General features: G+C 40.4%; 1 protein-coding gene across 2 annotated transcripts in view; it reads right to left on the reverse strand.

The window, feature by feature from the left end:
- Positions 1–25,717, reverse strand: part of CHN1 (chimerin 1) — a 106,346-nt gene that overhangs the window by 13,410 nt on the left and 67,219 nt on the right. For both annotated transcript variants that reach the window (XM_064514985.1, XM_026092810.2), the window contains 2 exons: positions 19,437–19,514; positions 5,761–5,845 (listed from right to left, as the gene is read on the reverse strand). In XM_064514985.1, coding sequence (XP_064371055.1) covers positions 5,761–5,845; positions 19,437–19,514 — 163 coding nt within the window. The remainder of the gene's footprint in view (positions 1–5,760; positions 5,846–19,436; positions 19,515–25,717) is intronic.

A 25,717-nucleotide genomic window follows, 5' to 3' on the forward strand; every position in this document is an offset into this window, starting at 1 on the left:
GTCCCGTCACTAAAAACATGGGCACTGTGCATGCAGAAGTAATGTCTGATGAAGGGCAGGCTCCTCTATGGTCGTCTTCATCCTTATGCACCAGTGGGGCAATGACAAACTGTCCAACACAAAGGATTTAATAACAAAACAAAACAGCAAAGGAAATGAGGCAATTGTGCATTTTGCAACTGCTGGCTAAGGCATCTGATGAAATGGGGACATTAAACATTTAAGTGAGTCACAAAACAATGCTGTTTTGAGGCCATACTTTGACTTTTCTGAAAATGAACTCCTGGGGTTCACTGCGGTCAGTGCTGGCAGCAATACTGCTGGGACGCAGTCGGTGCCAGCTGGTTGCCCCTACAGTGACAGTTCAGCTGCAAGTTTATTTCTATCGGCTCTTCATAGATAGGCCACCTACTCCAAGGAAAGCAAAGACAGGCAACTGCTTACATGGGTGGCAGGCTGAGGCACTTCAGAGTAAACGTATCAAGGCAGCAAAATAGTGTTTTATATACAGCCTCAGAGAGTCCTGCTGCCTCATGTTAAAAGCAGCCGCCCAAAACACTATCCAAAGGATCTAGTAAAATACATCAAAAAAATCTGAGTCTTTCCTTTAACGTAAGCTAATTAATGCTCTTCAACTAGCCAATTCTAAAAACACCCTCTGATTAAATGATTTATTCATTAAGAACAATAAGCAAAAGAATACTGAAGAAGAAGCTGATTATATAGTACCTTGAATGGTTATGATGGGGTGGGGAGAGGGAAAGGACAACCGCACAAGCCGCTTGACAAGTCTAGTTGGGTAGTGCATCGACACCGTTGTTAATGCCATACTCTAGTCTCTAGCAATATGCACTAGTCTCCATTAATGTTACTGGGAGTTACATGTATGTATCATTCATAAAATGAACTTCCCGATGCTCATCTGCACATTTTCTTTGGCTGTTGTTATAGCTTCTCTCCTGTATACATTCTGGGCAATGGAACAAGCCCTGTAAGCACTAAGAGCCTTACATAGGTGGAATGTAATTAAGAATACATTTTTTAAGTTTATGAATCTGAGCTGGGGTAAACTCTTACATCTTCCTTAGCTTCCACTGAGCTTCAACATTTAAACAAGCTGGTGGCACAATAACTTCAAACACTTCTTTGGTCATTTCTACTTGTGGCAAGGGCTCCGGAAAGCACCCTGGAGATGGAGCACTCTGTCAGAAAAGGAGATTCCTTGCATACAGATGAGTCTTCATTTGACAAAAATTTTAAGCACCTGTGGTTAGGATGCAAAAAAATGGAAGTATGACCCTCAGAGGCAGATGCCTATTATAAGGATTCACTCTATGAAAATAAAACTTTCTTTAAACAAGCTGATGAAATAAAGATCAAATTTCAGAGAATAAAATTTAAGGAAGAAGGAATGATTTCTGTTTTGCTCTGGATATGCATACAGTAGAAATTAGACTAAGTCCATTGATTCATTTCCTACAGGATTCAAAACCTGGACATGAGCCTAAGTCTTAATTATGGAAGATAAGAAAATCTTCCTGTGTTTTATATCCTGCCTTAATCCTGAAACATCTGTAGTCAAGATGGCCAACATCTTACTTCAACCAACAACACTAACACTCAGGCAGCAAATGCAATGGCTACGATTACCTCTGGTCTTCATGGAAGGGAAAAAGCATGGAAGGGAAAGTTCTTCTTTGTCTGCCACATAGTCTGCATAAGGTTAAGCTAGGCACAACCTATCTTCCAGAGGATACCTGCATGGGACTGTATCTGAAAAGAGCCTGAACACATCCAAGGCCATATTTTGGCTGGGGAGGACATGCTCAGTCATACTGGACTGAAATAAAGAATAGTTCAAGTTGCTAAGGCATTCTAGCTGGTTGCTATGGCCTGATATGTATTGCTACAAATGTTTGGCTCTGGTTTATTATTTTTCAAAGGATCAACCTGTTTGTATAACATAAACTAATCTATCAGCCATTAGAAACAAGCTCTACTTTTTCTTCCTGTCCCTCCTACTCTTTGCTGAAACAGATGACATTTATCTTTGTTGTGCAGTCTTGGACTGTCCCACATTTTTATTCTTTCTTCCATATGTTTTCCATGCTTCTGTTGAGAACAGGATTTTAAACGGTTGAGCTTAGCAGTAATACATTTATATTTGTTAAACTTCTCACTTCTGTACAGCTAATAGATTTCTCTTGAGATGTGCAATTGTTTGTTTCTAAAAGGAATGCTTTAAAAAGTATAAAATTACATATGGTAAGTGCAGTTTTGCTCATAGGTATTTTCAATGATTACACCGACCACAAAACAAATTCTGTGGATTTCTCTGGGGTGGCACTGAATCCTATCAGAATGCATGTGGGCTGCCTCCTGCTAAAATCTGTAATTTCTTAAAGTAAGAATCTACTCTGAAAAGCCATGGCCTCATGTCACTCCTTGCTTATTGTGTCTCTGTATTAAAATTGCTCAGTTCAGGAGCAAAATGACTACTTTATTCTTTATTTTAAACTAACACCCATGTAAACTCAGCCAGACCTGTGGCACGTAGCCTGGGTTCTTCCCTGCTTGTATTTTACCACCTGCTACTAAGGCCCTCACTGTATCTGTGCACCTCTGACTTTCCTCTGATATGCTTAGATCTGTACAACTTCATACTCCAATGGTTTGTACAGCCTCAGCTGACAAGAACAGGTAAACACTTCTGTAGATGAGGCACAAAAAGGAACACTGAAACTCAGCTGTTTGGATGAAATAAAGCAGGACTAAAATAAATAAATTTAAAAAAATCCAACCAAATGAACTCCCACCAAACAAACAAAAAATTCAAAATCCATAATCCAACCCAAACCACATCAATGAACACTCAGTCAACCAGCCTTCCCCCACTGATTTTCAAAAAGACAAAACAAAACCCAAAGAAAAAGCCTACTGTAAATATCTGCTTCTTATCTAGTTGCTATTCTTCATTTGTACCAATGTCCTATATATCCCTCCACTGCAGCATGTGCCGGGCTGCCTCTGAACTGCCAGTGCTGGTGGCTTAGCGCAGGGCAGATGCAGCAACGGCTGAGCATGTCCTGCTGCCTCCCCCTTAATGGGACCCTGATTAGAGTCTTTTTTTCCCAAAATCTTTGAGAATAAAATCATCTTTGAAGCCCCAAATTCTCTGTCAACCCTTGTTGAAGTTGGCCAGTGGTTAAAAGTTAGCCATGTGGTGAGACCAGCATGTCAAGTGAGCTTGACAGCCAGCTGGATGGATATGCTGCAAGTAACTTCCTTGGGAAAGCCTGATGTTCCTGCCCTTCAACCTCAAGCAAAAAACTCAGAACACACATGCGAAACAGATCTGCCAGGCTTAGGAAGTGAAGTGTTTATAGATCTGCTTTTCAGAGAAGCATGTTTAATTAATATTTTTTTTAGGGAATTTGAAGGCATATTTCCACACCTCTCAAGCAATGACATTCAACATGTGTGCTGGATGCCCCTTTGTATTTCTTCCATTTCCTTCACATCAGACTCTCTTGTCTTGGAGAGCTCCTTTACCAACTACCACTACTGATGCTGAAAAGGATGGAATTTGGCCTCCGTTCAGAATACGTCATCCTGCTGCGGTGAGAGGGCTGCTGATGAGTGACCCATGCCACTGCTTCTTCAGGAGAAGGGAGCTGAGCGTTTGGCTGGTCAGGGCACTGAGAGAGCAAGGAGGGTCCCATGGAGCCTGTAGGAGATGTCACCACCGCACGTCTTGCCCTTTGCTCTTCCTTGCCTTGCCAACGCTGTCCTGCACGTCGTGCATTCACCGCAAGCTTTGGGTCCTGCGCAAGGGCTCTGGCCACAGCCCGAGAAGCCTTCGCCACGCTGTGCAGCAGCTCCTCACAAATGCTTTAACAAGCAGGTGCAGTCTTGCAACATGCGGTTTTAAAATGTAAATAAGATCACTGCAATTACTGGAAGATATTGACACTGATATGACAACCTTAAACAAGACAAGAAAACCCTAATGATAGCTTCTGAAACCATGAAGTCATCTAATATACATATGTTCCTGTACACTTTCAAGGAGGAAAAAAGAAGACACACAGTACTTATTTACTGTCCTCATAAGAAGGAAAGAAAACCAGTTATAAGTTTTTGGTAACTCACAATTGAGAATAATCTACATAGAAATAGGAAATCAGCTCTACTGCAGTTACGAAGAAAGAAGTAGCACAAAATCATAAGCATGTTAGGTTTAATAATAAAAGCAGTATTTCTTGTTCATTCCACAGTGCCATGTAGTGTTGTAAACCTTCATACTGTTCATCTTTATTGACCTTCTGGATCAAAGCTGCTTAACATAAAATCTGAATATACCTGGTATTTCTCCTAAATGCCAAAACTGAGGAATCTGCTTCAGGTGAGAAAGGAAGACAGTACATTTTCTGGCTCATAAATACTTTAATGTAAAAATGCAACCAAATACATCTGTAGATGATCCAAGAACAAAATCAGGCTTCCTCTTTCTCTTCTAGCACTGTACACCGTGTGCAAAACCAACAGCACTAAAAGGTACTGAAAGGTACTAAAAATATTGATTCACATTTAATTAAGTGAAAGACATGGCTGCAACCCTAAATACTTCTGGGTGGGGGGGGGGGGGGAAATACTGAGAAAGGAAACGCCATTTTTACATAATCATTTCTTAAAATAGAACTGCAGTCTTGCTCAGTTGTTGCTATAATACAACAAGCCGGACAGCGCAGAGTGTATTGATAATGACACAATATCGCATTTCAAATAATTACAGCAGAAGGATTTTAAAATACTTCAATCACATTTTGGCTATAAGTTATTTTAAAATCTACGTTGTTTTTACAGTGCTGTGATAAAATGCTCTCTTCTTTGCTTGAGACAAGATTCTAGAACGCTTTAGACAGAGCAGATTTTCTTAAATTAGCTTGAAAATTCAGTTTCCAGGGCAACATATGCAGGTCTTCATACATCAACATTTCTTTGTACCATTTTTATAAATGTGGTTGCTGGAATGTCATAAAATACTTTTTAAATACAGTAAACTATTTTTGATCACTTTGATCCTTTTTGCCTTTAAAAAAGCTGACTGTCCTTTCTTTTCAGAGGATATCAATAAAACTGTCAAATTATTTTACTGCAGAGAGGTTTAATCCCAGAAATGCCAGCAGTGACACCCACGTGTGCAATTATATAAGCATCTGAATGTTTATGCAACATTTCTGTACACATCTCTTATTCATCATCTTTTTTCTTGCCATTATTTTAAGTTTGCAAAGATGAGATATGATATAACACACCGAGAGTCTGCTGGCTTACACATAAAGTTAACCTGAATACCTGCTTCACAACAGCGATGTGGAATTTACTGATTGCCTATCTTGCACATCCCGACCCACAGAGCGTTTCTCTCACCTACCAATACATACAACTGTTACAAAAGAAATAAAGCTAACGACTCTACCTATTTTCTCCTTTATTCTGAGAGGAAAAAAAACCCTTGATGACGATTACTGTTATTTCCCCTCTGGGAGCACTTGAGAGGTGCTCTGCATCGCTGCAGTGATGTTACTGAAAGAGGTACCTGAAATCATCTGCAGCAGAATGAGCATGTTTCCTTCTCTGATTTTAACAGGGGTCAGATCAGACCCTTGCCACATGGGTTTACGATGGAGCAGGCAGCAAATTAAATAGTTACAACATCAGGACTGTCTTAGGAAAAGAAGACTGAATCACTGTTACCTGCACATTTTACTCCCTGAGCAATGAGGCCCCACATAAAGTTGGCGCAGTACTCACACCAGTGCGGGCCCCTGAACGTGTGCACCTGGAAGACAGTAGCAGAAAGGAAAATTACAGAAAATGACCCAACTGTTTCACAGACATCAATATTAATGTGTTGAAACAAGCCAGAATTCCTCTTCTTAGAAAGCACCACATGCATTCACTGAAAGTTTTTCTTTCTGTTTATCACCACAGGAAAGGAAGAAAGAAACATAAGAATGATTTAACTGCCAAGGTTCTTGCAGCCCCATGGAAAATGTGAGCTTTCCATCCCAAGAGCCATGCTGAGAGCAGCATGGAGCTGGAAGGGTTTTGCTGCAGGGAGGTTCCTCCGCCACAGCTGGCCTGGGCTCCTGCAGCTGGATGACTCCTCGCTGCTGCGTGTGCAGAAGGGGAGCAGCCACAGGTCACAGCCTTCTCCCTCTATCAGCTGGGATTTTAGCCCAATGATCAGAGGAGCAACTCTTTTGCAGCAGCACAGCCCTGAAGTGGCAGAGCTCACCCCTCTCAGTTCAGCATTTCTTCAGCTTTGCCCTCCCCTCAGTAAGGTACTGTGTGAAATGCGTAGGGGACTGCAAGATTTAAAAGTCTCAGTCAGACAGTCCAGCCAGGCAAAAATATCCATGCAACACAGAAATACTGAAAATACACTTAGGAGCTCTCTGGTTTAGAGTAACTATAAAAAGAAATTAATTTTCTTCAGACTAATGCTATATATTGAAAACCTAAATTAATCGAGTAAGTGGAAACAAGAATGCACTCAAGGAAAAAATTCAAGGCTAAGGAAGAAAAAGTCAATGCTCCTTTCAATCCAGGCTTGCCTGCCAGTTACAAATCCTGCAGCTACCATTAGCTACTTCTGATTTTATTCTGATAAACTTCCTGTTGTAGAAAACCACAGGATTCTTTGCAGAGAAAATCATTGCTTTCTTAACCAGTGTAAAAGCTTTCGAGTGTCTATTTAGAATAGTCACTGACTGATGAAAAATCAGTAACTGATGATCATAAAGTAATGAAATTTGAAAAGTAATAAAAATACTTGACTGAAATGTAACAAAAAACACTTTAGGCTTAACTCACTCAGTTCTCCAGAGTTCTTACTGGGTACCAGAGCAGGCAGTAATCTCACGCACGTGAAATGCCTGGTCATATCAGTGTGAAGCAAAAGAACTAGTTGAAATGCATGTGCCTCGCATTCACACTGTACTCTGGTTATAAATAGCCAAATGTGAAGTGGCCTGACCGGGGTGTTGAGCATCCCCTGTGCCATTGATTTAAATAGCAGCTGGATCCCAGCTGACACTTACCTCAAACAAGTGACAACACAAAGCAACATGCAGAAATTCAGATAAAGTTGCATTTTTGGCTAAGGGAAGGTCTGTAGCCTTTTGGACATTTGCAGCCTATAAAGAAGCAGCAGGAAGGTAGCTTGCTGTATTAGTCTGGAAACTTACTCTCAAATTCACGGAGTAACATTTCACACGTGCATGTCTGTGCTAAGCCAGGCTCATAATTGCCTCTGGCCCTATAGTGCTGAGCACCTCTGGAGGAAGTGTTATGGTACTAATCTCTACGTTCTGCTAGCACTGGCCCCAGCTCTCGTCCCTCAGCCATGCTACGCGCTATGCTCGCTGCCACCCTCCCCGGCCCCCGCTCTCCTCCGAAGCCTAACGCCCTCCACAAGCCCCTTTCTCCCTGCAACTCCAGCTGACGCCTACAAAGCGAAGGATGACAAGACTGTCAGCAGCTGTAAGCTCCATTTCCTTTTCCTCTTACCACAAAGAGATTTTTCACACCTTCTCCTCCATTACCCCATCTGCACTACCCACATCCTCATTGCTTTCTTTCTCAGCCTTATATTTTTTTCCAGGTCTTTGGCAGCTTTTCCTTCCCACTATAGGCACACTCTAATATCCTCGAGCAAAATGCTGTGCTTTAATGCCACACAGAACCTTTTTTTTTTTTTTTTTTTTTTTTTTAGGAAAAAGAGCTTCTTTTCAGTCAGCATCTATTTTTTTGTGACCAAATGAACATTCCCAAAAGAAAACACTTATTTAAAATATTTCTTAAAAATATGTTGAGGAAAATTGAAACACAAATGACAGTTCAAATTTTCATTAAAAAAGAGAACCTTTGTTTCAGAATTCTTTTCAATTTTACAAGGATTCTTTTTGCCTTTTTCTTGTCTTAGTATTTCTGTTTGTAAAGCATTGGGACTTTTGTCTTGTTCCTTGAAATGCTCTGACACTAACTTCTCACTCTAAGCAGAACAGGAAAAAATTCTGAAACGTTAGTGCTACTTGTCAAATAAAAACAATAAAAATCCTCTTTACCAGAAATGGTACTATCATGTGCTTCTCCGCTCACGGGTGCCACTTCATCAAATTCACTGAATGTGCCATTTGCCAGAGCATTTCTAAATTATGCCAGGATCCCATTCTGGCTTCTGTCCGCTTCACTGCTCTCTCTAGCGATGTGACACTCCCCACATCTCAAGACGCCCGGTCCGGCCAAAGCCGCCTGGTGCCTTGGTGAAAAGCATCCCCCTGTCCCGACATCTCGCTTTCCCCATGGTTTGCATGATTCCACCTCTCCCCTCAGCACCTCTTTTGTGAGGTCCACCACCTCCCAAATCTGTCACTCCAACCTTTTGCCTCCCTTCACATTCATCTTGTTTCTCCCACGTTTCTAATAACAATCATCCACTTAGATATAAAATATTTACCTTTCTGCTACAGCCTGTTCCCCTGACATTGTCCTGGCTCCCAGTCCACCCCTCACACTTGTTCTACACGACTCGTTATCAACTTCAAAATGCTATGGCCAGAACACACTTCCCCCTTGCCTCCCCCTCCTTGCTTTACAGCATGTGCTGGTCACTCTTCACAAGACCAAGAACGACTTTGCCACTCAGGATCCTTGGCTGGGGATCATTAGCATTTTCACCCCCGTTCCATACCTCCAGGCTTCATCCAAATTCCAAAATGCCTTTCTTTATAATTTCCGTAAGAAATCAACTTAGAACATCTATCCTGAGCCTCCTTAGCTTTACTCTGCCCCATCCAAATTATACTTTATTCTCTGTTATTCTGATTGCAAATTCAAAACAATTAAAAGCTAAAGGTAGATTTATCTACTTTTATCTTGCTTCCTCCTTTATCTGATATGCGGTAGGATGGTTCTCTGGCAATATGAATTAGGAGGCCCATAGGTCCAGGACCTCCTTCACACAGTCTCCTGTGTGCAGAAGGCCACAGGATCAGTTCTGAAGCCTCTGTTTGAGTTTCTAAGCATTGCCATCTTGTCACAAAGCTAAGTGGTGCCAGAGCATTCATCTTCTCACTACCATGGAGCAGAACTGGAGTCCAGCCCTGTACAAGTCTGTGTGTACATGACCTCTGGAAATCAAATCAGATACAGTAACTGATGCCAGAAAATAGCAAAAAAATTGGCCTTCAGAACAGCACTCCAATTCTGTTCCATCTCATAGAGTGGGACCTTGCAGCAGGCTAAAAGAAACATGTTTGCATCCCTTTTGCTGGTTAAAGTGCAAACAATATTGCATTTATTACATGACACTTTAATATAGCATTCTGATTTTTATATTTAATTCCCATCCTAAAAATCTGCCAAATGACTTGCTTATTTTCAAAACTAAAACATGCTTTCCAGAAAAATTTCTGAAAACTCACCCAGCAGAATTCCAGAGAGCCTGACTTAAATTACAAGGTTTTTTTCCCCCCCTTATAAAAAGAGCATCTTGCCATATGCAGATTTTACTGTCTTATAAAATGTGAGAGAGCAGGTTTGCCAAGTGTGGTTTATATCTCCCTATCATCCCATTCTCACTCCCACCCCAAAAATCTTTTTCTCCCTCTTTCCATAATGCTTCAATCCTGAGTGATGTTTTAAGACGTCTACACACAATGCGGAGGAGGAAGGGGAAGAGAAATTGTTTTTTAATCTTAATTTGTAAAATTCCAGGGGAAATATGAAATTTAAAAGAAAACGGGAATTCCAGATAATTTTAATGCAAAACACCTACTTCAAAAACTAGATAATATCCTATTACTAAATTACCCTGAAAGTCTGAGATAAAAAGGAGAACCTCTCAGTGGGTTAATATCTAGGCATTTCTACTTCGAACTCTCCCACAGTATTGGTGAGGTATAAGAAACACAGAACTACTGTAATTTTATGTAGGAGGAGAGTTTTCTGCTTAAGTTTGAAAGACATTTTCGTACACACAGGGGAAAAATAGCTTAACTCCTGTGATCAATAATTATATGTGTTATAGGATTTTATTTATTTTTGTTCTGCATTTAGTTAAAACAGTGCTTAGAACAAAAGAGAAATTTTTAGGAGAACCAAATTAAAAATGACTCAATGACTCTGACAACAAATTACATCATAAGCTGTGAATTCCTCAAGTGATGTCTCACAGAGATTTCTAAGGCTCTATAAAAGTCACTATTGAAGTTAGTTACCTATACATCTCATAACTCCACCTATTCTTTATACCCTTGGTATTTCCTAGGCAGTCTGTTAGATAGCCTTGATTGCTATCTGAAAGTCAAGATAAAAAGAAAGTCAAGCATATAATCAGTAGTCATTACTGGGAGAGTTATGTTATATAACTTGTCAATAGAGGGGAGGAGAAGAATGAGGAAATATCAGTGAAGTGCTTTGGAAACATGATGTGAAAGAACATGATGGATCTGCAGAGCTTTAGCGAAGCCAGAGAATGGAAGGTTGGGCCTGACAAACTATGTATATGCAAAATCAGTGCTGAAACACCAAAAACACAGTCTCTGTGACAGCACACAAAAAAGTCTTCCCTAGATAGAGGCTGCTGCCATGGTCTCCCAAAATGTCAGTTCTGTCAGACAGTATCCGTTCTTTTTACAAAGCAGTGCAGCCTTTGACATGGCCCATCCACACTGACCTGCTGGTAAGAGTAACGAGTTTTGGAAAATCCAGGAGCTATAGTCTGTGTTGGGATAAAATACATTAACTAGAAAAAGGACATTTAAAATGTTGCAGATCTACCTTCTTGAACTACAGTGGTCAGTGGTCAGGCTCAGTCATCCTAGCTAATTTGCAATTACAGCAATTAAATTCTGTCTGTTGGGACTTTCCCAAGGATTTAATTGGATACAGGAGACATTGTAAGTCTCAATTAAAACGATGAACTCAGTCTGTAGTACTAATGTCTGTCCTCCCTGTCACAGTTGATTTTATCAGGCACTGAAAGTATCCATGCTGGCATCCAATAGGCATGCCCTCTTCATCCATCTCTGGTCTGGACACAGACGTAGAGGGTGTAGTAAGGACATCAATAAGAAAATGGATCAACTCAACTATTGGTTTGGCCTGTGCTTCGATTTAATCTTTACATACATTATAATGATTAAACAGTGCCTCTAAAACAAGGTCTCAAGTACTCTAAAATATTTTAGTAAACCACATTCCTCCTGTGAGGCAAATATTGCTGCTGATGAGTAACCTCAGAAGCAAAAAGCCTGCATGATAACACATATAGCAGAGCTGTATCTATGAGATAATTGCTTTCATATGAAGATATAATAGAAATTAAAGTAACTGAGAGTATTGGAACATACCTTCTCCAAAGAGAGAGCTGACTTTGCCTATCGTAGCTGTGGTGTTGACTATATTGAGCCAATATGGATCTGTGCCAACAACTTTGTTCAGCAGCTCTTGAGCTGTGGGGACATTGTGTTTGCATGCACCATCATTCAGAGAGTCGAATATAAATAGCCTCTTTATCAGCAGTGGGTACACTGACGTGAATTTTGAGCAGGCAAACTTTCTTCCAGGTCCTCACTCATTTGGAGCCAGAAGCGCTGTCATGTCTGGTTTACTTTCTGGTTTGTGCTGATCATGTCAGCAGAATGAGAACAACTGGAAATTGCGTTTAAGTTGTGCTCTAAGAGAGCCACAGCAAAAAACAGAGGAGAGAGTAGCAGGTTGTTGGCTTTTTTTCTTGTAAATTCAATGAAAATGGTGAGCTTTCTTTCAGGATGGAATAGCAGATTTTCCTTAAATTGGTATCTAGAAACTGATACATTCTCCATTTTAATTCTAGGCCAAGTTACTTAATATCTGTGTCTGTGTACAGAATTCTGAAACTGGAGGTGAAAACTGAAATAAAATTATTAGATTTAAAATTATATTAAAAAAAAGGCACACATACAAAATAATATTGTACATATAATATACAACTCTAAGAGATTCCTGAAGAGATGCGTTTGCAATGATGCTATGGCTAATTTAGAGGAAAAGCAGTTGATGATGACAGAGTATGACATGCTATATATTCTCCTTGAGGCAAATGCCTGGTTTGCCTCAGTAAAGCATTTCTAAGCTTCACCATAGACATGAGCTGGTCAGTTCTTGGGGCTGTGCACACGGAAGACTCATAAGATACATAAATAGGGAGGTATTGGGCTACTGGTGTGATGGGAAGGGATCACAGCCTAAACAAATTACGGATTTAGGAAAAGCTGGGGGGTTTTTTTAAGCAGAGGCAAAGCTTGAAACCAGAGACTAGTGCTCAGAAATCAGAGGGTAAAATAATTTTGTGCTACTTGGAATCTGCTTTGGAAAAGCCCTGGCTTTTCCAAAAAAGTCAAAAAGTAAAAGTAACATTAAATAAATACTTTAGGTGAATAAAACCCACCAATGCCTAAAACCTTTTCTGGCCTGAACTGCCTTATAATATACAATGAGTCTAAAGAGCAACAATACAGAACTGACAAGATATTTTCAGAAGTTTTGGGGAAGTTTTTCTCAAGTTTTTTTTCTCCAGATACTCTCCCTGCCTTTGAACATTTTTTTTTTCAAGTACTAGAAGTTGAAAGAAAACTCAAATTTCCTGAGGTTTTCTTATCTATGAGAATGTGTAGAGACTCTCTCAGGAGACTATGCTAGAGGCACCCAATTCTCTTTCTGAATATTCATCTGAGTGCGGTGACTCACTTGAAGCTTGGAAAACATGTTCAGGGCCAGGTCCGTACCTAGTGAAAATCAGCATACTCTATTCAGAGGACCCAGAGCAATTTACCCAAATCAGAATCTGCCTCAGTTTTCAGAAGATCATAAATAGAAACAAGTTTGTGTTAGAAGTCACAGAAAAATGGATCTGCTTAACAGAAGTTTGTTATAGTTTGTGGTCTTTTTGCAGCATGTCTTCTGCATCCCATCTTCAAGTTCTCAGTGTTTAGACAAGGCCTGCATGAGGATCTCTTGTTAGAATAATACTATCTGGCATGGAAGTGATTTGTTATGACTTTTTACACTGGAAAAACACCTAGCACAGATGCAATCACACTGCTAAAATATGGGACGGGACTAGGTTAGCTTATTTGTTTCAAAATAGTAGTACGAATTTCACTGGCATAATAACTCTTGCTAGTATCAACAGTTGGCCCATTAAAGTGATTTTTCAGTCTATCTATACTGGCAAAACTTTTCTTGTGGAGACTTGTCTTCGCCTGAGTCTTCACCTTCTGGACACTTTTAAAGCTACAATCTGCCCCTAGTTATCTCTGAAAAAGCACATCATCTCTGCTCCGGAGACGTCTGGCCTTTCAAATAGGTCATCCCCAAAGAGATAGCTAGGAGTCTCCTTCAGTGTAAGAGAGATATGAGAGAACCATAACAAATAAGACTAATCAGCATTTCTGCTGACTTAGCTTAAATAAGAGTGGAAAAACTCTCCTCTCCTCTCTGGAATAAGTGCTGGTTTGAAAGAGAATTATGTTTGAATGTTGATCGCTGATTCACCAGTCTTACGACTCTTGTTTAACAGAATTAATTGACTGTGCTATCTCAGGCACTGGTGAGATCGTGACTAAGAAACAGTGTGGCAGTAACAAATACTGCACAGAAAGCTAACAAAAAATAGCCTTCTGGAGACATTTATTTTGTGAAGAGTAAGAGAGAAATAAGAAAATGATGCATAGAAATGCATATTTCAGTTCCCCTTTGACAGGCATGGACATCTTCTTGCTTCAGTGAAGCAACACAGCACTAATCTAGGTAGAAAAATGTTTTTGTATCTTGGAATTTCAGCACTTATGAAATACCTGCAGAATGCTCTCCTGGCACCAGCTATCTTCTCAGCAATCAGAGATGTCTGATGGAATAACCAAAACAAGTCAAGGGAGCTAAAAATCCTCCAGGGCCCATGAATCACACAAGCTGGAGGGGAGTACAGACCTTTAAGGTTATCTAGCTGATCTCCTTGATACTGTGAGATGTTTCACTGTTGTATGCAGGTGTTTTAAATCTGCCAAGTAACAGGGAGGCTATTCCACTGACTAATATGTTTCACTACCAGGAAGGCTTCCTGCTGTTCTTCTCAAATTTTCCTTCTCCTCTTTCTTTTAAGCTTTCATCCCATAACTCCTGATTAATACTCCTCTTCCATAACTGCCCTCCTTCCCCGTAGTTTACATCTTTTAGGTATGTATGGTTTTACTGTTTTCTCCAACTACATACAAATAGCTTGTTTGCCTCAGCAGTAGGCAAATGAATGCGGCCAGTGCAAAAGCACCAGAGCCCAGCACTAGTGGGGAGAAGGTGCAGAAAATGTTCCATGTCAGGAAGGAACGAAGCCAGGGCATAACGTACTCCTTAGGTATCTCTCTTTCTCAGCAGCAAAAAAATATTGGATGTAGGGGGAAGGCGGATAGATGAGGAGGTGCTGGAGTTTCCTCAGGACTGAGCAAGGGGAATCCTACGTGTGTCCAATACTCCAGTAAAAGCACTTTGATGGACAGAGAAGAGATGGGGTATCCCACAGTAATCCTAAACTCCAGCAACTCAGATTCCCCTTTCTGTCTAACAGATACACACACACATCCCAACCCGGAGCTCCTCTCCCTCATCTCCATAACCAATCCACAGCTTTTCAGCCTTGCCCCAGGCCCCCTTGCCCCTCACCTGGAGGTTCTGGTGATGTCAGGACCTCCTCCTCCTCGCCTGCCTGCCCCAGTTCTGCCTGTCCAGGAGGGGCCCTGCTGCTGCCACCGCCACCGCCACCGCCCAATCCCTCTCCGGGGTTACTTGAAGCCCCAGTTGGTGACAGCTGTCCCTCACCACATTCCCTCCATTTCATTAATGTGTTCGCTCCTGAGGATTAAAACAAAGAGCCCACCAACCTGGAGGGAGGTGTATTTATCAGAAAGCTGCCTGATGGGGTTTCTCAGGGCTGAAAATACAGTGATGCCTTGGCAAATGCAAATACCCCTGTCTTAGGCCATCGAAATTCCAGGAGGTCTAGAGAAGGGAAAGTATTTATCAGGGTTTTAAAACCAAGAAAACTAATTAAAGGGAGATCCACAATCTCTTATTTTAATACAATAATACCTCAGTCTCTTTATTCATACATGTAGGGGCCTATGTCCTACATTTGTCTGTTCAGAAAAACAGCTGAGTATGACTTGAAACTAGTGGACTTTAAGACAGTTTTATCCAAGAGACCTATTACAACTTGCAGTGGCAGTCATTGAGCTCCTTCTTACTCTTAGCCTTAAAATTTTGGAATAGCTCAGATCCCAGTTATGTAAGAAATTGTATTTTCATTTACAAGCTATCACAATTGCTGCACTTTTGGGGAAAGATAAACAAAATATGAGGTTTATAAGAGATGGAGAAAAAACATTCTTATTTGAAGGGTCCAGCTGTAGAATAAACTTGTGGGAGTCATTAGGCATAAATTTACTCTGCCCACTTCTAGGAAATGTTACAAAACTATCCCATATGATACAGCTTTTCTGCCATAAGAAAAACAACACTAGCTTCAGTTACACCCCTCTTCAGAGATTTAAAGAGCAGCCTACGCATCCCTTAGAGCTTCCAGATAGAAGATGCTCTTGTTCATACTTATTGGTGGAAAAACAAACTGGACATCCATCAAATACACATGTCTATATAGATACATACGTTTTAGAGAGTGTGCAGTCTTCCCTGTAATGGATAAGAAACTGAAGCAGAGGAAAAGCCTTTCTGTGGTGGGAGATGGAGTTGAAATTTCAGGGATGGTGAAGTGACCGCCCTGTTTTGCTCTGACAACTTACTTTACAAGAGAGATCTCCTTCAGTGTGCTGGACTTTAGAAAAGCAGAGCATACGGAGGGATCGTATATGAAACAGACAGACCCAGTCAGGTCACACTCACGATCCCAGCTCACCTTCAAATCCTGTTATTTAATTAGAGCTAAATAAAATGCTGTGTCAAACACTGTGGATAAATTCTCTTTCAGTTGATATATTTGAATTAATAGAATCTTTTATATTCCATTTATAGAGGGGATTTAACTAACACAGAAACATTAATAGAAAACTTTTTACAAAAAACAAAAAGCCCAAATGCACTTTAAAAAAATCAAGTATTTTTAATATCTACCTCTCCTCCTGAGGAATATGCATTAAAAACTCAGTCAGATCTGCAATTTATAAATCATCATCCCTTTCTTTACTTATGGAGATTAATTTAACAGGATTCAGCCCCTGTGTATTTGCATTTGAGATGTGCTCATATCAGACCATAACTTCACAATCAGGAGAATATTATGGAGCTTGAAAAGATGGCTACTGGCTAGCTCTGCCTGCAGAGCTCAGCATCACCCCCAGTGGGTCAGGCTACCCACTCGAGGCAGAAGATAACTCAAATTCCAGCAGATTTAAACAAGATTAAAACCTCTCAAAACCCAACCATGTCAGTGCTCCTAGCAGAACTCTCTTTACACTCTTCTTTCAAACAACTGCTCGAGCAAATTAGAGCCGTAGATTAACAGAATTAAAAACAACTTATGTGTTTCTCCTTTCTCTAGGCATATTCACAAGTCTCCAGTTTGTACTTCTGTGGAGAACTATTATTATACAACTACTTCATTGCAGCATTCCTCTGCATGATTTAAAGTTTGCTCAAGGCAACAAATTTCTGAGGGTTTAAATTCCACCTACGTCCCAATGCCTGGTATTTCTGCCTGGCTGGTGCTGGCCTTCTAAGGTACCTAGTGGATGTGAACACAAGGTGCAGAGACTGAAGGAGAATTTCGGTCTCCTCATCTGTTGCCTGTCTCTTTGGCATTTTGCATACCCCAGATCATCTCCTCAGCGGCTGCTGCTATGTTCTTCTCTTTTCCAAGACAACAGTACTTGGTGTTGGGGATTAATGATGCTCCCTCTCTCCTCCCTCTACTAAGATGTTATAGCATTTTCAATATAAAAGGATTTCTAAGACCCCTCCATTTCTGTCACTAATCAGAGAAGCAAAGGGTTAAGAGTCCCCATCTGCTGCCCAGTGCTTGCATAATGAAGAGAACACGAGGCCTAGGGGTACCAGCTAGCGGATGTCTTCGTTTTTGCTGGTGGAGTCTCCAGGGACCGCAGTTACCGTTGGTTAGCTGAGATACATAAATTTATTTAATTTCTGTGTTTTTTAATTTCAAAAGTCAAGCTTCAAGAAAAGAATCTCTGGAAAAGAATCTGGGACTGACATTTCCTTCCTTCCTACATGGGTGGCACATTTGCTATTTGGCAGGCAACCTAGGGTACTTATTTAGACATTTTAAATGATGATGTCTACACGTTTGAGGAAAAAAATCTGACATGCAAGGAATGATAAAGCAGAGAATCACATGACCTATTGATTGCCATTAATTTCCTATCTATAACACAATAATTATGAAGAGTTTATAGTTATTTGTTTAAATGGGACAGTGGTCAAATTTAGAGCTTGTTAACATCAGCAACATTCCTTTAGCAGGTAGGTTGGTTGCTGGATATCCTTTAAGATGTAAGGGTTTTGTTGTGTTCTGTTTTCTTACAGTAAAAATTACTTGTGCAAGCTGACTCCATTTTACTGATTTGAGAAAACAGTACTTTAAAAGGTGTATTCTTCTAGCAGCTGTATGTATAAAGGAACCACAGGACAACTATTATAAAGAAAATAACCTTTGTGGAAAGTTTGAGCTGTATCTATGACTTTGGATTGGTCTTACAGTTCATTTTTGAAAAAAGGATGGAAAACTCACAGCCTCAAAACTTTCCAGAAACGGTTTCTGGAAAAAAAAACAAGAAACAAACCAAAACGAATGAAAATCAGGTTATCGGATTATTTTTAAAACAGATGTGTTTCAAACTGCTAAAGGAAAGCAACTACAAAATGGAGATGTACGCAAAATTAAATACATATTTCCCTACATATACTGTAGTACATGGAAAATCAGTATTGGTGAGCATCTGCAAGAATTATCTTCAGATTCTAAGGAAAAAATGAAAGTTGCAAGGCACTTCAGGATCTTGTGAAAATACGCTTGGGATTTAATTGACAGCCATTAGGATTATTTTATGCCAAGTGTTCATAGTAAATGCTTTTTTATATAGCATTTTGTATATGGTTTTCAATTTTGTGCTTTACTGAAGAACTCAACTCAAACAAAACATCCTGATCATATAAAGTTTCCAGTTTTAGTGGTCATCTGAACTCAAAAGCCGGAGGGTGATCTACATAAAATCAAACAGACTGTAGGTAAATATACATGTATGCATATGTGTACATTCACACATACATGTGTGTGATGGAAATCAAAACTGAAAATAAGAGATAATTAAAAGATGCTTATATGATCAGATGCCTATATTATATCAATGATTTCCCCTTGTCCTAAAATAAATAAAACAAAAACTACATAGGAAAAAACACATTTAAGGTAAAATCTAGGCTTCAGGTACTGTATATGAAGTTTGCATTGTCGCCTGCGTGAATTCAGTAAAACAATAATTCACTTAGTTTTGCAAATAAAGACTGCCTACTATGTGATATAATCTGACTGAAAAAGGTTGAATTACCAAATCCTTACTGGTCACTTATTACAGACACAGGCACAAAACATGCATATACAGTATTGACATGTGTCTCTCTTAATAAAGAGTATAATTTAGTTAAAAAAATTAAAACAATGATTAGAAGCAACCAAAAAGACTAAGCAAATTTTAGTAAAGCAAAAGGTAGTTGCAAATGTCAGCAGCTCTAATAGCCCCATGGTAAGCCATGCTCCTTTCATCACAGTCAATTCATTAACACAGGAGAAAAGCCAGAAACTAAGGGAAATGCAGACCATCTGCTTAATCCAGATGCAACAGAACATGCTTCTTATATCTAAAGCTATTTACCAGCAACAAACTGGGATAAGTTTAATCCTCTAATCAAAGATCTAACAAAGATTTTTCAACATCACAGCATCATAAATAAAACTGAACTAAAATAAAGGAATTGAAAGAAAACTTTTCCAGCTTTTCTCAATATTAGCATCCCTCTCCCTTTCCTTATAAAACAATTTTAATGAACACAGATAACCTAGATACAGCAAATAATATCAAAACAAATAAATGCACATAAGCACTCAACAACAAAATCCCCATTTTTTTGCTGATATGTTTTAAAAACATCTAATTAGCTTAACTGGCAGTAAAGATTTAATTGAAGTACTTAAGTTCTCAGAAACTGCATATATGTTATTTCCATGCAATCCCAGACTCATTTTAAAATAAAACACAACAGGCTCTGCACCTTAAAAAGAAATAAGTTGCATAATTTCTTACCTTGAAGTTATGAATCTTCTCATATTTTGGAATATGTTCATTTTCCTTCAGAGTTGCTCTTCTGACAAGTGATGTCAACTGCGAATAAGCAAAGAGTTTAAGAGGTTGCCAGATTGTCACAGACGACTTTTGAGAACCCAGTTTCATCCCCAAGGCTGCTATCAATAAATCTTGTTGACGGCTCTCTTGTTTTGAGTTGTGAACTGTAGCTCTGTTAGCTTTCTGCCCTGACCAAGACTCTCTGGATGGCATTTTGGAACTGACAGGAAAGAAAAACAGAACCCTGTATTGATCTGTGTTCTGTGCTTATCGGGCTCAATTTAAAAAATCAAAAATGAACATTTCAGAAAGCTAGACCGCTTGGAAGAACGGCATGATCGCCACCATGTACTTTTTGCCGGAAGGCTAACTTAACGAGACAGGTTCTTCTTGCTGCTGCTTTTTCTAAAGGGATCTGGTCTGATCGTGAAAAACTTAAGGGTCTGGAATGTGGGTAAAAACCGGAGTCGGTGGCCGCGTGAGCAAGCCCAGAGCCTCTTCATCCATTTAGCGAGTCACGTTACTTAGTCAAAAGGCGCATTTCTAAAAGCTCAGGCTTCCTACTCCAGAAGGACCCTGATGTCCATTTTGAGCGAGCGCTGCCGAGACGCTGCGCGCGGAGCGGAGCGGGGCGGAGGGGAGGGGAGCAGAGCGCAGCGCAGCGCAGCGGTGCGGAGCGGGGCGCGGGAGCGGGAGCGCAGCGCAGCTCCGCGGCGCGGGTCCGGGGGTGGCTCCGGCGGCCGGCGGCGGCAGCCAATGGAGCCCAGGCGAGCGGGGGGCGCCGTCTGCCGCGGCTCTCCCCCGCCGCCTCCCCCCGAGCCTTTCTTGCTGGCTCAAGGAAAAATATCAGCAGGAGGATAACGAGCAATGAATGAGTCATGCGGCATTACAAAATGGCATCTTTTTGCATCCCAGAGCTAGAGGCAAGGCTAATACTGTGAAAGGAAAAATCGGGCGACATTAAAGAAAACAGCTCTCTTCTGCCCTCCCCCCCAGTCTGACGTGGGCACGGCACCTGGAGGTGAAGCTGAGAGTAGCTCTAGCATCAGTTAATGTGACTGCTGATGTTCATTGTTCGTCCTCTAAAATTACATTTTTCAATGTTTTCCATATAAAAAGATGCTCATCAAACTCATGCCATGTGACAGCCTCCTCTTCTTCCAGTAGAGATGAGCACAAAAGCTTCTGGAAGTTCTTTATGCCACCCTTTCCACCAAAGACTTAAAACCAGTTTTGCTATGGCACCCCTCTTTTGGGATATATGCAGGCGACAGAAGGTGAATGGCAAATGGTCTCAAATCAGACTGAAACCTACAGCCTGGACTGATGCAACTGATGCAGAAACACACACAGCACAGGCCCACCCAGGCCTTGCGAGCTCTAACACAAGCAGAGGAAGCGGTATTTCACACAAGCATAATTAAATTGTTGAACTCATTGCCACAGGATGCAGCAGAGGCCAAGGCACAACGGGCTCGGAAGGGATTAGATGAGTGCCCGGAGGATATCGATATCCATTGGGAGCTATGCATTGCCATCGCCCAGCTCAGGAGGTCCCTATGAGCTGACCGCTGACAGCAGAGGGGTATGCTGCTAGGACCACTCTAGTCATGCCCTTTTTCTTCTAGGGCTCTCCAGGCATTTGCTAACAGCCCTTGTCAGAGACAGCAAAAACGGACCTCTGCTCTGACACACGTCACGCTGTGGGGCTGACAACATTCTGCGATGTTCAGGATTCAGGAAGGACCTCTCCATGTATACAGCTGGCTTGTGCAACTAGCCAGAGCGCAACCTTCCTCTCCCTTTCCTCTGACTGCCTACCTGCAGCAACACTCTCCCCTCTTCAGCAGAGACGACAGAGGTATTTTTATCTCTCATGACTCAGTAACAACCAAAGACAAGCACTCTGTCGCAGGCTTCTGGGTGGAAGCGGTGTGCGTTCTGCAGCTGCATCGCAGTGTTACCACTTAGCTCAGTCCTGCAGATAAGGCTCAGAAGAGTAATGCTCTTCCACTGTTTCCCTGCAGGGCCACCAGTACCCTTTCTATAGGTCTGAAAAATCTACGGGGCTTCAACACAGGAGCAGGTTGCAGGGATTTTGGTTCTACAAACACTTCACCAGCCACTGGTTTGTATTGCAACTTAATAGCTAATAAACAAAACACAGGCTATAGGTTTCACAGGATGAAGGTGTCAGCCCTTAGTGGCTTATATGCAGGCCTTGGGAATACCTGACGCAGTTCACAGCTTCCATACAGACAGGAGGTGGTTAATAGGATGTTGAAACCTGCTTCCAAATTATTTGCCAGGCTGGCCCCAGCCACCAGTCTGCTGAGACATTACTTCCCAATGGTTACCTCAATCTGCCTCACTTGGTTTTAACCACTCATTTCTGCTGCAAGTGAATAGACAGTCTTTTCTCACATTTCCCTGCATATCCTCCTATATATAGCATAACCCTACATTGCAATAGGAAAAAAAAGAAAGAGGTAAAACAGTAAGTTATGGCAAAAACTGGCTGCAGCATTTAAGTGGAAATAGTGCGAAAGTAGAGACAGTAACTCAGCAGAGGAGGAAGCAGACAGGCCTCTGAGCTCATTCTCTCCTTTCTTTCTAGCTAAAGTCACTTCAGAGTTCTCTTCCCAAGCACTAAACCAGGCAAAAGTCCTTGTGGAACAAGGGACCTAAACCTGACCCAGAGGAGCAGAATCATCCTCTCCAAAGGGCAACAAAACAGGTTCAGGAAGCAAACTGTGAAGTTCTGGAAGCATAATTATGTTACAGGCTTCCTTGGAACCCTAAAATTCCTCCTTTTTTCACTCAGTGTTAAAGGGAAAAAAATAAATCACTAAACTGCATAGGAGGAAATAAACTCTTTGAACATTGCATTTGTTGGAAAACAATACATGTCACTGTTGAAATAAGCCTTCCATTTTTAAGAGTACATTTATACTCAGATCCTATCAGAATCACACCCTTATTAGCTTTTGCATAATTTCACTTAAGAAGTGAGATAAAGCATTCTGAATTTTCCTTCCAATATTTGCTCAAGTGCATATTTGTGTTTTGACAGTCACCAACTTCCTTTCCCCTAATTTTGAAGAACTGATTTATTGTCAATTGCACTTTAGAGTAACATTAGTAGAAAATGATTTCTGGATCCTAGAAAATTAAATCCTAAGAAGCCAACAAAAGGTAAGCAAAACCACCCAACAGGGAAAGGTCATAGCTCATGGCTGTAATTATGAAAATGCTTTATAATCTGAAAGGTTGTAAGATTATAAATTTTAATTCTAACAGTAATTTCTGTTAGAGTAATCTAACTAAGACTGGTTATTGGTTTTACATAAAGCCACTTTACACTGTTCAGTGTAAAGTGTTTTCTGGTGTTTACAAATTTAGGAATGCTGTGCATACATACACTTATGGCCCTTTACATGTGCTATATGCATTACATGAGTGCATGCGAGAAAACTACATCAAAAGTAAGTGAGAGCCATGCAGTTAGTCACTCAAAAGCTCTGAAAAATATAAATCTTATCTGTTTCCCTTACATACTGTTGTAATTAAAATTCATCCCCATATAACAACTTTAAGATTACAAAACTACATAATGCGTACTCATTCTTCAGCCATTTCCTAACTTTGGGAGTTTGGTGTTGCGAGCTATGCTCTTTTTAACACAGCCTTCATCTTCTTTAGTTTTGGCAACAGAACTGAAGAATAAGATTTGTGTTGCACACACCTTACCGACTGTAGTTTGGGTCACGCAGGTCCAGATCTTCAGATTAACAGGACCTGAGCTAATAAAGTAACAGGGAGCAAACCACTGTCCTCCAGGAAGCCCCACCGTTACAGAGAAGAGTCACAGTCTTTCCCAAAGCTGCTGAGAACAAACAAATGAAATCAGGGACCTCGGGGTTCAGTTCAAATTCTGTGGGAAACGGCTCTCTCCTGACGCCCTCTCGTGCCCAGGAGCCCTGTTCTGTCTTCGTTCCCAGCCTGCAAACCTTTAGGTCCTGCTTTTCTTCTTACTCCCTTGACTGATCTGTGATTCTACATCTGCTCTCTGGCAGTGGCTCCCGCACTCCTGCCCTCCATCCAAGTCCCCTCTCAGCAGCCCTTTTATCTTCCAGCAGTTACCTTCAGAACTTGGTCTGCCTGAAGTCTACTTTAATGGGGACAATTATTAGATATTGGCTACTGTGCACTGGATAAAAAGGAGGCAGAAATGTAAGGAGGAACATCTTTTCCCTTCCACTTTTTTAAGTTTTGATTTTTTATTACTTGTTTGTGACACACATTTGCAACCATTTGCATATCTAGGGAGCAATATGCTGTGCAGACTCCAGGAGGAAGGAAACGGGAGGACTGTATTTCTTTATTAAATTACGGATGTGATTTCATGAGATTGAGGTGAACTGAAAATGGAACAACTGGAAGTAATAGACAAGCAAATACTCAGAAAAGCACACAATCTGAGCAGCCTTTTAGTCCTGTACATTTTAGTGACTTAAACAAGCACATACAAAAACAAAACCAGCAATACAACAACCTTTAAACCAAGCCAGATGTCTAGAAGCTGTACATATGGACTCAAGAAAAAAAAAACCCTGTAACTTGCTATTTCAAATGTTCTCATTTGTGATAAAACTTCAACCATAAGAATGTTTCAGTCGTGTCCTACAGTGACACCACTTTCTTTACTTTCCCCTTGAGAGTAGTCCTTTAGAGCGTGGTAGAAACAGCTGTTTTCTTGAGCACTGTTTGTTCTAAGTGTTATTTGGATAATATGTGCATATTTTCTGGTACTAATCTCACAATCAGTAAGTCTTATTATGAAGACTCTACAGAAATGTTTTTAAAGTCATCCATGGCTTGCAGTAAATTCTAATTAGTCATTCTCTGAGCTCTTTGAAACAGTCACATTATGCAAGATTAATCCAGTCATACAATTCAGTCAGCATCAGACGAATTATCTCGCTAAAAAAGCAAATCAATGCATTTCCCATTTGTTGAGTAATAAACTACAATTACTCCAGAAAAAAACAGAACATTCAAGAGTCAGGTTAGCTCACAGGTCCTAAAATGCCCAGGTCAGACTTGATCAGACATCCTGAACTCCATGTGCCTTTCCAGTATAAAACAGGTTTTACTTTCATGACCACCTGTCTCCTCTCTCAAACACAGTATCATGTTTTCTTCAATCTTGGAAATACACATGCAATGTTTTCATTCTCATATGGTACTTTCATGTTGTAATGACTAAATATGCCTTTATTGATTCAGACTTCATGTATAATACAGTCTCTTCCCTCTAAGGAATGCATTTCAATAATAATATTAACCTTCAGTTATATTGCATGCATTTTTTTAAATCAAAGATGATACCCTATCGTACATATGTCAAAGAAGGAGATATTCGACAAACAAACCTGGACCACTATGCAGTTAGCCACTGTATGTTTTGTAGTGTTCTGTTTCACTGTACAGTTAGCTTAGCCAAATGCATATGCTCAAAAAATCCTTCCTTGCCTGAACACTTTATGAGCACATTTTATGGTCTCAGTACACAATTTTCAAAAGCTAATCATTCAGATAGTGAAACTAAGCCCATTTTCCTTCAATGCATTTCTTCTTGGTGAAGGTCTGCTCTGTGCTAAATACAATTTTCCTAGTCATTTCATTTACAGAGTTGTTCCATGGGGAAAAACACCCCAAAATTTCACTTTTTATTTAAAATTGGTCATAAGCTATTTTCATTTCATTTTTTTTTCACTTATAGACGTGCTAATGATTTTCAGGCATAGCCTCTATCCACAGACAGATTGTGTGAGTGGAGGGTGGGAATGGTATAAAAAAAGTTTAATTTGAAAGCTAACATTTCAGAAACTTGATGAATGGGACCATCATGCTGTCTTTCCTAGCAGGGTAATATTTCTTTTGCTGCCATTCCAGCATAGCCACATTTTCATGGCACATGGATAGCATTAGGTTCACACAATGCTCAATGTATACTGAGATGCTTATTCGACACGCAACCCCTATCGAAGTCAGCAGAGTTACCTGGAGGTGAGTTTAGGTTTAGACCTGGTTGAATGATGAAAACTAACTGCTAAGCAAAATTCTGAAAATACTAGAGTGATTTTTCATAAAAAAATTCTCCAAATGGACTGGTTTCTAATTAAATTGGTACTTTTTTCAGTGAGATACTTATTACAAAAAATAAGAAATAGCTATTT

Source organism: Dromaius novaehollandiae, chromosome 7 (genome assembly GCF_036370855.1).
Source record: "Dromaius novaehollandiae isolate bDroNov1 chromosome 7, bDroNov1.hap1, whole genome shotgun sequence".
Lineage (NCBI taxonomy): Eukaryota > Metazoa > Chordata > Aves > Casuariiformes > Dromaiidae > Dromaius > Dromaius novaehollandiae.